Raw genomic sequence first — 12,388 nt, forward strand, 5'->3', positions numbered from 1 at the left:
GAAACATGGAAGAGTACCAGATACAGGATGGATCCTATGGAGCTCTCTAGTCAATACATTACATTCTCATTTTGACAGGGTCCTGATGAATGACAAGAATTCTCTGGATGCAGGTATCCTACCAGTTCTGTAACTGCCCTTAGTGCATCACTAGTGGTGAGGATTGGTCAGAGCATGAAAAAAAAAGGTGTAAAAACACTTCCCAGAAGCCTTTTTCCATATTATTGTTGTTCCATTTAATAACCGTATAAACACTTTTCATTCTACTAGTGCACTTTCAGAATGATTACTTATTCTTCATGTCTCCAGCTAGTGCCATTTTGCTCTGTGCTTTGGTCCTTCTGATTTTATTTCTGATCTTTATATTACTGTTTTACGCTTACCTGCAGTAAATTGAGAGAAATAATTCTTAGTTGCCATTTTATTTCAACTTTACATCAAGCTCATGATGTAAGTCCCACTAGTTTCTCACTGCATTTACCTGCATTTCTATAGGAGGATACAGAAGAGCAAGGGAACCAAAAAGATGTATGGAAAACAAGCACAATAAAATAAGCTCAAAAAAGAGACTGACTCACTCTACATTATGGAGAAAGGAAATGAGAAAAGGAATATTTAGCTACAAAGGAGACAGGAATGAAAACTCAAACATCATCATGTATGTTATTTCCACACATCCCAAATATATCTCATCACTGCGTTCATTAATTTAATTACAGTACTTACATGTGAGTGACTTTGCTTAAACTGTTGAAGGAATGGGCCTCCAGACTGTGAAGTGTTTCATCTATAGAGATGTAACTAAACACCAGCAAACAGAAAAATAAACAGGTCTCAGACACTGGGAAGCCATGCCCATCATGCCACTTCATTTTTTATCTCATTATTTTTCTCACCCAGCTATGATGACACTGCCAGACACATGAACAGGGTCTGAAGGATACACTTTTAAAATCCTTTTAAGGGTCTTGATCTTGACTGATGCTTTAGATTCACACTGTACTGGAGAACACAGTCAAACCAAAACAACAGAGCAGTGCTAATAAGCAGCAAAAGTGGATACCAGTATTTCACAGTTCAGCATCATATTTCTTCCCTTTTCCCCACTTAAGATCACCTTGGAGTTCTCTAAGGTGAATCTAAGCCTCAGGTAAATTGGCATATTTCTCTATACTAAAGAATTAAAAAAAGGAAGGAAAGAAACAAAGATGACCTTTGGGGCATCGCTGTAAAAACTGTTGCAATTTCTCTGGAAAGAGACAAGTCATCAGGGCAACCACTACTTTGATACTGCTGAGTAAAACGTGCTATAACATGAATTTAGAGAGAAACTCTAGCCATACAATGAGTGTCATAAAGGAGTAAGGTGGCTCAGAAAGAAAACTGGACAAGAAATATTTATTTGTACACAGTTCAGACTGAGTATCATTTGCACTGCTGGTGATCCATGGAATGTGATGAGAAAACAGCTCTACAGCCTCTCCACTATCATTAGAATTATAATACTGCAACTATTATCAAAGACTTTGAAGTGTGAATAAAGTTGTAATACAACTAACTAGAGCTGATTATCAGTGTAACTGATCTATTGCTCTTTAGTTTAAATTACCTGATTCTGTCTTTCAAAATACCTCTTAGCTTTAAAATGTATTAATACTGGAATAGGATTTAAGTGATCTATCACTGTATTTTATTTACTTTTCTAGTAGTATTTTATATCATATTTCTAATTGGTATATATTTCTTTAAAAAATAATTCCTTATAAATTTTTATAATTATGGGTAAAATATTTAGGTACTACATTTTGATACTCTTGATCAAAATTGATTAATGCAGTTTTTAATATTTTGCATGGTTACACAAACCCTGAGCAACGTGATAAGTATTTTAAGTGCACAAAATTAAATTGAGTAGATGAGTCATAGACATCAATTTTAGATGTCAAAATAAAAAAAAAAAAACCAATAATAAAAATATTGTGTCACGTGGCTTTCCTCCTTGTTAATCAGCAGACCTACAAAGACCTAGAGTCATATATAATTTAAAAAATATCTGTTATTTTACATTAATTGCAATTGGGTTGTGTTCCTTAAACAAAAGAGAGAAGATTTGTAACATTCCATTTTTCCCAATGATAGTATAAGGAGTAGTAACAGTAAAGAATAAATTAAAATATGATCATTTAACCGAGGAAGGCTTTCTAATACAATCAGTTATAAATCAGATTACTAATTTTTGTGTAAATTTTAGAAAATAAAAATCTTTGTTTCTTCAATGTCTGTTAAAAAAATATTTCAAATGCTTTAAAAAATTGTACTGAAAACTTTGTGACCAGCGCATGCCTTAAAAACCAGAAGACGACTAATAGCACTAACTGGGGGGGAATTGATGTCCTTTCCAGACTGGAGCTAAAAGCACATTACTCAAATTAATTTTAACTCATCGAGCATGAAATCTATTTTGTATTGGTCACTTTGGAGATGTATTCAACTGTCTTTGAAAAGAAAGACAAGTAACAAGTAGAGATCGCATGACTATCAGAGTCTCTTTCTAGAGTAATACTGCTTTTCCAAAGGTGTTTGCCTCTTCCAAAATGAAGGAAGGTAACAAAAGAGGAATACAATAAAGAAAATATGTCCAGTCTGTGCCTCTGTAACTTAGTGTTGCAGAGTTAGATATTTATGTGAAATGCTTTAATTTTGTTTTCCTGTAAGTAATAATGTCTGTTTCCCAGGAAATTGGAGTTTCAGTCTTTAAAGAAAATGGATTATTCCACTTTAAAAGACCCTACGTTTTAATGCACCAAAAGATACATTGTATTAATAACATATTATTAAAATTTTTTTCTTTATGTAGCAAATTGATATGTAAAAATCAGTTTGACAGAAAATAAAATTAAAAACAGATAATGAGCTAAGATTGTATCCTCCTGTAAAAGCTAGGAAGTAGGAGAGTACTTTCTGTGTGCTCCATGATCAAAATGAGTCACCTTACATCAGGCAAGCAGGTGCTTTTCTCCCATGTATGAGAAGAGCCAGAGAAGATGATTCCTCCTCCCCTCTCTCACCCCTGCAGCCATTATGTACTTTCCCACCACGCTTCATGTCACATTTTTACTATATGTTGTCTGGCTGGGACCCATTTGAGGTATAGTTTTATGTCTTAAAATTGTGGTACACAGTGGGAAGGAAATGGCTTACTTTCTTCATGTGTTGACCTTTGCTCTTCTACTTTACAAGCATATGTATTTGTGTAAATTAATTAAACCACACCACCACTGATGACAGGAAAATGAGTAGTTTTATTTGCTTTAGGGTCATCTAGATAAACACCCAAACCTCCACACAAACACACTCAAAATCTTGTCTGAGGTGGGAATGTCAAACAGAAATTTGTACTAATAGTGCATAAACATTTACTTCCAAGTGCTCAGAGTGCCTCAAGAATCTTTGGGCTCTGCCTAATGAACAGATAACACAACACATTAAATGTAAGAAATAAAAATCATAGCAATCATAACTGGAAGGAGTTGCATCAGAAAAAGGAAAGCATGTTTAAACTGCCATTTTGAAGGCAAGCTACAATTCAGCACCTCCTCTCCCTACTGGCTCTGTTTAATTTGCAGGATTTCAGAATGCCTTCAACACTCATCATGAATGCAGGGATAGCTTGAACACCAAATGCACAATTTCAGAGGAAGTCTGTTTGCAGATAACACTTTAATCACCGCTGCCCACTCAGAAAGCCTGAGAGCACAGGATCAGATCAACACTTGGCAGCAGCCACAAAGCCCTCTCCCAGCCCTTATTTTCTTCCTTCTCCTTCTCTCCACCTCTCTTTGCTTTTTTTCCAACCTCAGCATCCCCTGTATTGCTGCCCACCAGCTGGCCCTGTTGTCCTCTGCCGCTGTTGGAGACCAGCTTGGTAACACATGGGGCACTTCAGGAGAGGACAACCAGGAGCAGGTAAGGCAATGGAAACTGAGCTGAGGCTGTGCTGTATCAGCTGGCACTGGGGAGCACGGGAGGTGCAGAAACATGCTAGGTGAGGGGAGCTGAGTGGTGGCACTGGCTATGGGACAGCAGTGTGCACAGGGTGCGAAAGGCACTGTGTTGCGCAGGAAAGTGGTGCACAGGAATCGTGCTTTACATGGGGCTGCTGGCAGAGGGCACTCTGGGATGCTCCTTTGTGTAGAGAAGCTGTGGAGAAAACACTTCAAGGAGCTACAGAACAGGTGTTTATGAGGTACTCATGAATGTGACCCCAAAGCATCATGCTAAGCCCAGGAAAAATGTTTCTTATCCTTGACCTTAAAAATACTGAATGTTCAATATGTCCCTAAGTCGGCAGAAAACAGCAGGTGAAGTCATTTTACCAAGATTTAGTGTATTTGCATGATTAACAGTGGAAACCAGAAATTTCTTTTGCATTTGAATATCCTATAAAACTCTTTTATTCAGTGACGCCTTTCTGACAGCAATTAGCTTTGCAATTAAGCATGTAATTAAAATGCTTTTTCTTTCATTCATGTGGAAAAGCAGCACAGGGGAAAAAATTCTCTACTTCTGGCTATCAAGAATACATAGACATGCATTAATTTAAGAGAAATTGTAGCTCTAAAATTTTTGTTTAAATAAGGTTCATAAAGAGGACAACTAAATTTTCTACTCAGTACAGATAAAAAATCTGTGTTTATTTGTGCAAATCATATAGTAGAAACCATATAGCAAAATGAACTGCTGTATTTGGAACAGTAAACACAGTATATATTCCCCTGTTGACACTTCAGAACATTTTCTAGATGAAATTGCAAAACCAGGAATGATCTGGAAATTTTCATTGCACAGTTTCATTGCACGGAAATTATAGGCTGGGAGAGGCAAATGAGACGTGGTACATTAAAGGCCAAGACATACACATAAGAGTTGCAGTTAAAATACAGGTACTGATTCCTTAACCTGAAGTTTATATCAAGAAGGTGGGAGTTCGTGTTTTGTGGTAGTAGTAATGCTATAAGAAATATCCAGATGGGCATTGACAGTATTCAAATTTAAAATGCCAGTTGGAGTTTTTGGAGCCAAAGAAGAGCTGACACCCTTTTATATTGAATCAATCTCTGTTCTAAACTAAGTTTATCCTTTCTATATACGATACCATACATCATGTGAGGGATATTTCTCCCTCTCCAAAAAACCCCCAAACAATATACCATCTATCTGATTAAACTGATGGTAAATGAGGCTGCAGATATTCAAGAACAATTACTTATAATGATTATAGAAAGTCTTTACTTCAATATATCTGGATGAACCTATAAAATATAATAGGCAGACTATGTTCCCCCAAAGTCCTTTTTCATGAATTCCTAGATGGTAATACTCAGCTAGTGAGTCAAAGCTCATATAGAATTGAGACTTGCAAGGAACATCAAGGGCAAGAAGAAGAATTCCTATTGCTACATTAGTAATAAAAAGCTGAACAAGAAAAATTGGGCCTGTTGCTGAATGTGGTGGCTTATTTAGTTAACAGTGGCCACAGATAAAGCTGAGCACCAGATTGATAAAGCCCTAAGCATTCTGATTGGATCGTATGAGCAGATCATGGACTAGAGGCCTCCTGAAGTCCCTTCTAAATTACACGGCTCTGATTCTAGGGAGTGAATTGTGAGGTGGCAGAGAAATTCACTGCATCAGTCATGCACAAGATCACAGATTATGGGCCAGCGACAAAGAACAGACAAATGTGGGACAAATTTTTGTCAAGACTGTTGACATCAACGAGCAGTACAGTGCAAGGGCAGCTGTTGAGGAATCCATTCAGTGCAGGTAGCTTGGTTTGCAGCTGCAGTGGGAGCTGCAGGTTGAGCTCTGGGTGGGAGGAGCCTGAAGCAAGGGGCCATGAACTGCTGACCTTTTGCATAACAAAGGACCCAGGGACCTGTGGCCCAGCCAGGTGAGGGAAACACTCAGAGACACAGCAGGAGCCAATGACCACAGATGTTGGGGCACTTAGATTGTGAGGGTGTAAAAGCCCAGAGATTCCTTTGTTCAGGGTCCCTGCTTGGAGGCACCAAGCTCGGGCTATTTTGTTATTTAGTTATTGAATCAAGATTAAACTATTGAAAGATCTGGACATCTGAGACTCTGCTATGGGAAATGGTCGGTCGAGCTGGTAATGGTGTGAACATGACTGTCAGAGTGGCTCCTGGATGGTCGGACAGGCAAGTTTCCTTAACATAGCTACCTTCAACAGGACAAATGTTGATGTGAGGCAAACAGATAGAGGATGCTGGTTCTGCTTTCATGGACTCTATCCATGCATATGTTTGCACACAAAGGAAGTGACACAATGGAAGTCTCTCTCACATCACGGAAATATTAATGTTTTGGTGAAAGTCCATCTCTGGTCTAGAAATGCCCCTGGTCTCCAATGAGATGTGCTACAAATCATGCTGGCAGCTGCAAACAAATTTTTAGCCAGGACCAGCAATTGAATATGTTAATTTTTTATGAGTGAAATGATTTCCTGTAATTTGCTAACTAAAACAAAGTTTTATAGCTTTATTTATCACATCGACTTCAATAAAGGAGGAGTGGTCTTGTTCACAAATACTTAGAATGCCTTCCTATAGCTGGTTCAGGTTATAAACAATAGGATTATTACCTGCGGTTCTAAAATGAAAGTGGTGAGGATGCAAAGGTACAAGAATATTTTCATTTCCTAAGTTTTTATACACAAAGAATTTTGGAGAAGGAGAGTGATTTCTAATAAAAATTTAAAAGAATAGTATCAGAAACAGAAGAGAACTTACATCCTAGAGATGTTGGGGAGATTGGAAAAAGCATCTCTTGGAATCGTTCTTAGATGAGTCTCCATAAACCTCCTAGAGAAATAAAAGTTTGGCAGTTAATTTCCTTTGGTAAGTACAATTTAACATTAAAAAGTCCTCCACAGCTTCAGCTCTACTCCAATATTTTTTGTTCTTATCTTGCCTTTTCCCAGTGTTGCCATCTTTGCCTCATTTCTATTCCTGTTCCATTATGTGGCTTGCTTTGTTTGCTGTGCTTCATCAATCTAAATTACAGCTTTCTGCATCATCCCTCCCAAGAACTCAGCAGTCAGTGGTGATGATGGACCTTTCAAGGTCCACAGCATGACCAGCAAAACATATTTGCTCATTGAAGTAAATGAAGTATTAAGAGAATAAGCATTCCCTTCATCATTTCAGGCTCCACAAAGATATCCTATCCCTCATTCTGAGCAAGAAATTCAGGTATATCAGCCAAAATTGAATTAGAGCAATTACATACTATCTCCACAGAATTCTCTATTTTCTTTGTAATTAATACTACATTCTTCTTCCAGACCTCTGATGGGGGGTGGCATGTACCTTACCCATCTGCAGGAGATTTCAGAAAAACCCACAATATTTAAGGGAGATACTTATCAACAGCCAAGCTCTTAACAGATGAATCTCTAGCAGACTCACTCCTCTAAACACGAAAGGAGGAAATGCTTTGGAAAATCAGCCTACAATGTCTGTTAAACTTGTAGTTACAACTTGTTGTTGTTAGTCCTTGGTTTTCCAATAGAGTTTGGGAACACACTTACAGAATTTCTAGTCAATGAATAATTTGAAGAATAATCAAGAACAAATGATAAACCTTTCCCCTAGTTGCTGTTTAACAACAGTTAAAGAGAAAAGAAATAAACAAATTAGTATGATTTCCTGATTCTGTTTAGTTTCTGATTACCATAATTGTATTTGATTTACATAGACAAATATATTATCATCTTGAGATTTATCAAGGTTCTGGAACTTACATACAAGAAATAAAACTGTAGAAATAGAGTTTAATAATAACAATAGCTGTAGAAATTCTTAAAAGTTTTATCTTGAATTAAAAGTATAAATTAAGAGAATGTACATTCCTATAATCCCAAGGGAAGAATCTACGTCCCAAGTGTACCTTCTCCACTCCATATACTTGTTGCAAGTATGACTAAAGACTTCTACTTTTCCAACAGTGAATTGATGTTTCTCCTGACCTCAATACACCTGGCTCCAGCCAAGCCCCTGACTGGTGGAATGTCAATTGGTCCAGAGGTTATCGCTTATTCCCCTGTACCCATAGCATTGTGACACCCATACCAGTGCTCTCTCATCCTTCTCCCTCCTCCACTTCACACACTACTTCCTTCCATTATCATAATCCTAGACAAAATATTTGTAGAAAACCTCTCTATAGTCCAGCACAGCCTGCTGATTTTGTGGTTCTGTGTCAACATTTGTCTGTATTTCCAGGCCTTTGAGGAAGCTGACAATAATTACTGTGGAAGTTCTGGTTTCAGCCAGGTTTTAACAGGTCTTAAAGTAAAATAGTGAGAATGAGGGACCTTGATGGGCTGGAGAAGTGGGCCATCTGGAACCTTACACAGTTCACCAAGCAGAAAGTGCAAAGTCCTGCACATGGGGAGGACTAACTCCAGGGTTCAACACTGTTGGGAGGAAACAGATGGAAAGCAGCTTTGCAGAAAAAAACCTGGGGTCCTGTTGGACACCAAGTTGAATGTCAGTCAGCAATGTGCCCCTGCTGCAAATAAGTCTAATGGTAACCCAGGTGCATTAGGAGGAGAAAGCAGTCTTAAGGCTTCCACCTTAGATTGTTAGAGCTCAAAAGCCAAGAAAAATATCATTTAAGTCACTTTGGACTATCCAAGCTCACTTTTAATCCCTCTTATATACCTCTGGTCCCCTGTTCCCCTAAAAAATGCTGATCCACACATTGTTACTTTCAATCCCCAATCATTACGTTACTTAACTTACCACTTACAAATAATTCCATTTTCTAGAAACTGAAGAATTTAAACATCATCCTAGGTCTCTTCTTGACCTCCTGCTCTTATGTCAGACAATCATCCCACTCCATGAATGAGTGGAGTCTGACCCATCATTCGTGAGCTACGTTAATTGAGCTCCCATTAATCTTGAAATCTTACATTAATCTTGAAATTTACACATCCTGTCAGATAAGCCTGGAAATTCTGGATAAATAAGGAAGCAAAAAGCACTTAGTAGGCCATGCCAGTGTCGAGAGGACATTATCTTTTAACAGGATCTGGAGGCAAATATGTGAAAAATCCATGTGAAACCAGTATTTTCCTCACACATAAATTGTTTCACATTTTCTATATTCAGAAATATATAAATATATGTCTAACCTTATAGACATTATTTTAACATCCACAGCAGTATCAGTGATATTACTTCAGTAAGATATATTAGGAAAGTATATATATATTTTATGTAGTTGTCTCTTCATTTTTAAAGAATTTTTAAATGCACATCTACAAAACACAATAAGTAAATACAGACCACCCAAAGAATTTCAGATTGAAATTACATGGTTTATAATTTGAATCATGTCAACAAAAGCTATATGTATTTTAATGAACTATTCTGCACCAATACAGGGGGGAAAATTTACCATATGTCAATATGAAACAGAGTTTGTCAATTTGAAACAAAGTAAAAAATTTAAATCCTAATTTCTTTTTTCTGAGAAAATTATAACAAGTAATGACCTTCCAGCTTTTATATAGGAGAAATAAACATGACAGCAAAGTAATGGCTAGGTAAAGAGCTGTTGACACATTTGTTTCTAGGTTTTTATATCCAATTAAATACAACACACACAAAAATATATTTTTTTAATTATTCTGAAATAAATGTGTTGTAGTCTTTCAGTGGTGCAAAAATAGCTATGAAAAGACATTTCACATAGTGAAATTCATGCTGAGCTTACCAGAAGATGATTACCAGCCACCTAGTGTCCAATGCTAGTATTACCAATGTGGTAAGAAGGAGGGAAAGATTAACAAAGCAAAGGAACTCTGAAAGTGGGGAATCACTTCTGAATATGCAAGAAGACTATATAGCTGCTTTCCTACAATTAACTATCAGTCCAACAGAATAACATAAAGTATCTCTCAAAACTGGCCCAGCCCTAAGAAATTAAATAATAGATGCTTTCAAAATGAAAGTGTACAGGTCAGTGTTTGGGACAATTAGGTACTGAAAGGAAGTTCTTACTGCTAATGTATCCTCTTCCTACAAATTGAGGTACATATGGACACTTTCAGACTGACAGGCAAGAATTCAGGTTGGTTACTTGCTAATTTATAGCAAACAGAAAACACCAATCCACAATGTTGGAGCTTATCCTTGCTCAATTTGTGATCACCCACTGTTTATGACTGAATTTGAAAAACACCAATCCACAATGTTGGAGCTTATCCTTACTCAATTCGTGATCACCCACTGCTTATGACTGGATTTGAGTCAAAAAAGATTATAGGAAAGAATGATCCCATCCTCAGTCAGTTTTCAAATGACACCAAGCTGGGCAGGAATGTTGATCTGCTTGAAGACAGGAAGGTTCTATAGAGGATCCTGCACAGGCTGGATTGATGGGCTGAGGCCAACTGTATGAGGTTCAACAAAGCAAAGTGCCAGGTCCTTCACTTGGGTCAAAACAACCCCATACACTACTCCAGGTTGGGAGAAGAGTGGCTGGAAAGTGGTCCAATGGAAAAGGAGCTGGGGGTGCTGGTCAACAGCAGCTGAACATGAGCCAGTGTGTGCCCAGGTGGCCAAGAAGGCCAATGGCATCCTGGCTTGTGTCAGAAATAGTGTGGTCAGCAGGATTAGGGAAGGATTCATCCTCCTGTACGTCTCTGGAAACCATTCCATACCTTTGGTCATCCTTCCTGCTTTCTTTGTATTTCTTCCATTTCTAAGTAAATCTTCTACCCCAAGTGGCAATACCTGCTCTACAAGGTATTCAAGGTACAGGCAAACCCTAAATTTGTCGTGACAAAAGTATGTTATCTGTTCCTTTCCCAGTATTTTCTAATATTAGATTTAGGTTTTGGCTTAATGATTATTTGTTTTGTGTGGGTTTGTTGCAGGTTTTTTTGACTCTTCCTAAACATGAATTCAGAACTAATGCCAAGATCTAACATAATGTCAAGATCTCCTCCTGATGAAATTATGAGCTCAGAATCTGTCATTTTTAGTATATGTATCTTTATATGGTTCTCCCACTGAATCCTTTCCTCTATAAACACCAGCCTTTATTTACCATTTTGTTTCCCAGCCACTACATCCTGTAAGAGCCTTCTGAAATTCTTTATAGTCAGCTCTTAGCACTACTACCTTAATAACTTCCTAGCATGAGTAAACTTTGTTACATTACTGTTCATCCCCTTTTTTCAGGTCATTTATAAGTGTATATTAAACATCCTAAGGTCTTACCCAGATCCCTGTGGAACTTCCTTTATTCTTCTCCTTTGTTTCCTACTTTTAATAAATAATCTTTTTGGAGAGTCTTTATCCAGATTGTCACAACCTTGGAAATTAACCAGACTTTTTTTTTTCCCCATAACAAAGAGCTAAATTTTCCCTGTATATGGAAGTGTCTCCCTGAGGAGGAGGTAACTGCATTAACTTATATTTAATACACAAGATTCTTACATAAACATTTGTATTGGGTAGAAAATAACAGTGAAAGCTATTTCTTAAGGAAGGTCTGAGTAAAGATACAAACATATGCAGAATGTGTTCTCTTTGATCAACCTCAAAGCTTAGATTTATTTACTTGTATATTAACAGCTTTATCATAGTGCTCCAGTACCATGTCTGCTATCTTTGGCAGTTTCTCTAAGATTCTAAACCTTAAGTGCTGTACAGTCTGAAATACCAGCTGGTACTCCATTGCTTCGGTTACTCGTAATAGAAATGTCAGGGATGCTGACCAGATTTCTGTATCAGCATTTATTAGTTTCCCTCATCCTTCACTGAGGATTTTACACAATCTAACAGGGAGAAAAAAAACCCTTTGACAGGCAGCCATTGGATTTTTAGTACTAATCTGGAACCTTTTAAAAGAGGCTACATATTGAATGTCCATTTGCATACCAGATACACTTCTCATAGTTGCCTGTATTTAACTTGTACTGTCATCACCACAAGTCAACACCAAGTCATTCCTTACATTCCTCATATAGGAAAAAAATCAAGAAACTTATATTAATTATTTCATTCATTGTTTATATATCTGTCCTTCATGGACCAAAACCCTGTAACTGTGGGCATTGTAGGAGGACAGGACATAGATAGTTCTTGCCTCCAAATGTAATGTAGGACTGCAGAGAGATATAGATAAACATGAGAAGTAGAAAGCTATATATTTATATACATAATACACACCCATTTCTGGAATAGGGTTGCTTTCTTTTCCCTGAGCCAGAGCTCTGTCATTGTTGTAATTTATAAATGAAAGTTATTTAAGTAAAGTGAATATGAAACCAGAATTACTGCTTGTG

The 12,388-nt window shown here is 37.3% G+C and overlaps 1 protein-coding gene across 2 annotated transcripts in view; it reads right to left on the reverse strand.

Annotated features, from left to right (window-relative positions):
- TSHR (thyroid stimulating hormone receptor) overlaps positions 1–12,388 on the reverse strand; it is a 61,601-nt gene that overhangs the window by 36,260 nt on the left and 12,953 nt on the right. The window contains exons 3-4 of one of the 2 annotated variants that reach the window (XM_032112984.1): positions 6,813–6,884; positions 727–801 (exon numbers count right to left, since the gene is read on the reverse strand). The exons of the other annotated variant lie outside the window; for it this stretch is intronic. Of the exons in view, the coding sequence (XP_031968875.1) occupies positions 727–801; positions 6,813–6,884 (147 nt within the window). The remainder of the gene's footprint in view (positions 1–726; positions 802–6,812; positions 6,885–12,388) is intronic. 2 annotated transcript variants of the gene reach the window in all.

The sequence above is a fragment of the Corvus moneduloides genome, chromosome 6 (genome assembly GCF_009650955.1).
Source record: "Corvus moneduloides isolate bCorMon1 chromosome 6, bCorMon1.pri, whole genome shotgun sequence".
Classification (NCBI taxonomy): domain Eukaryota; kingdom Metazoa; phylum Chordata; class Aves; order Passeriformes; family Corvidae; genus Corvus; species Corvus moneduloides.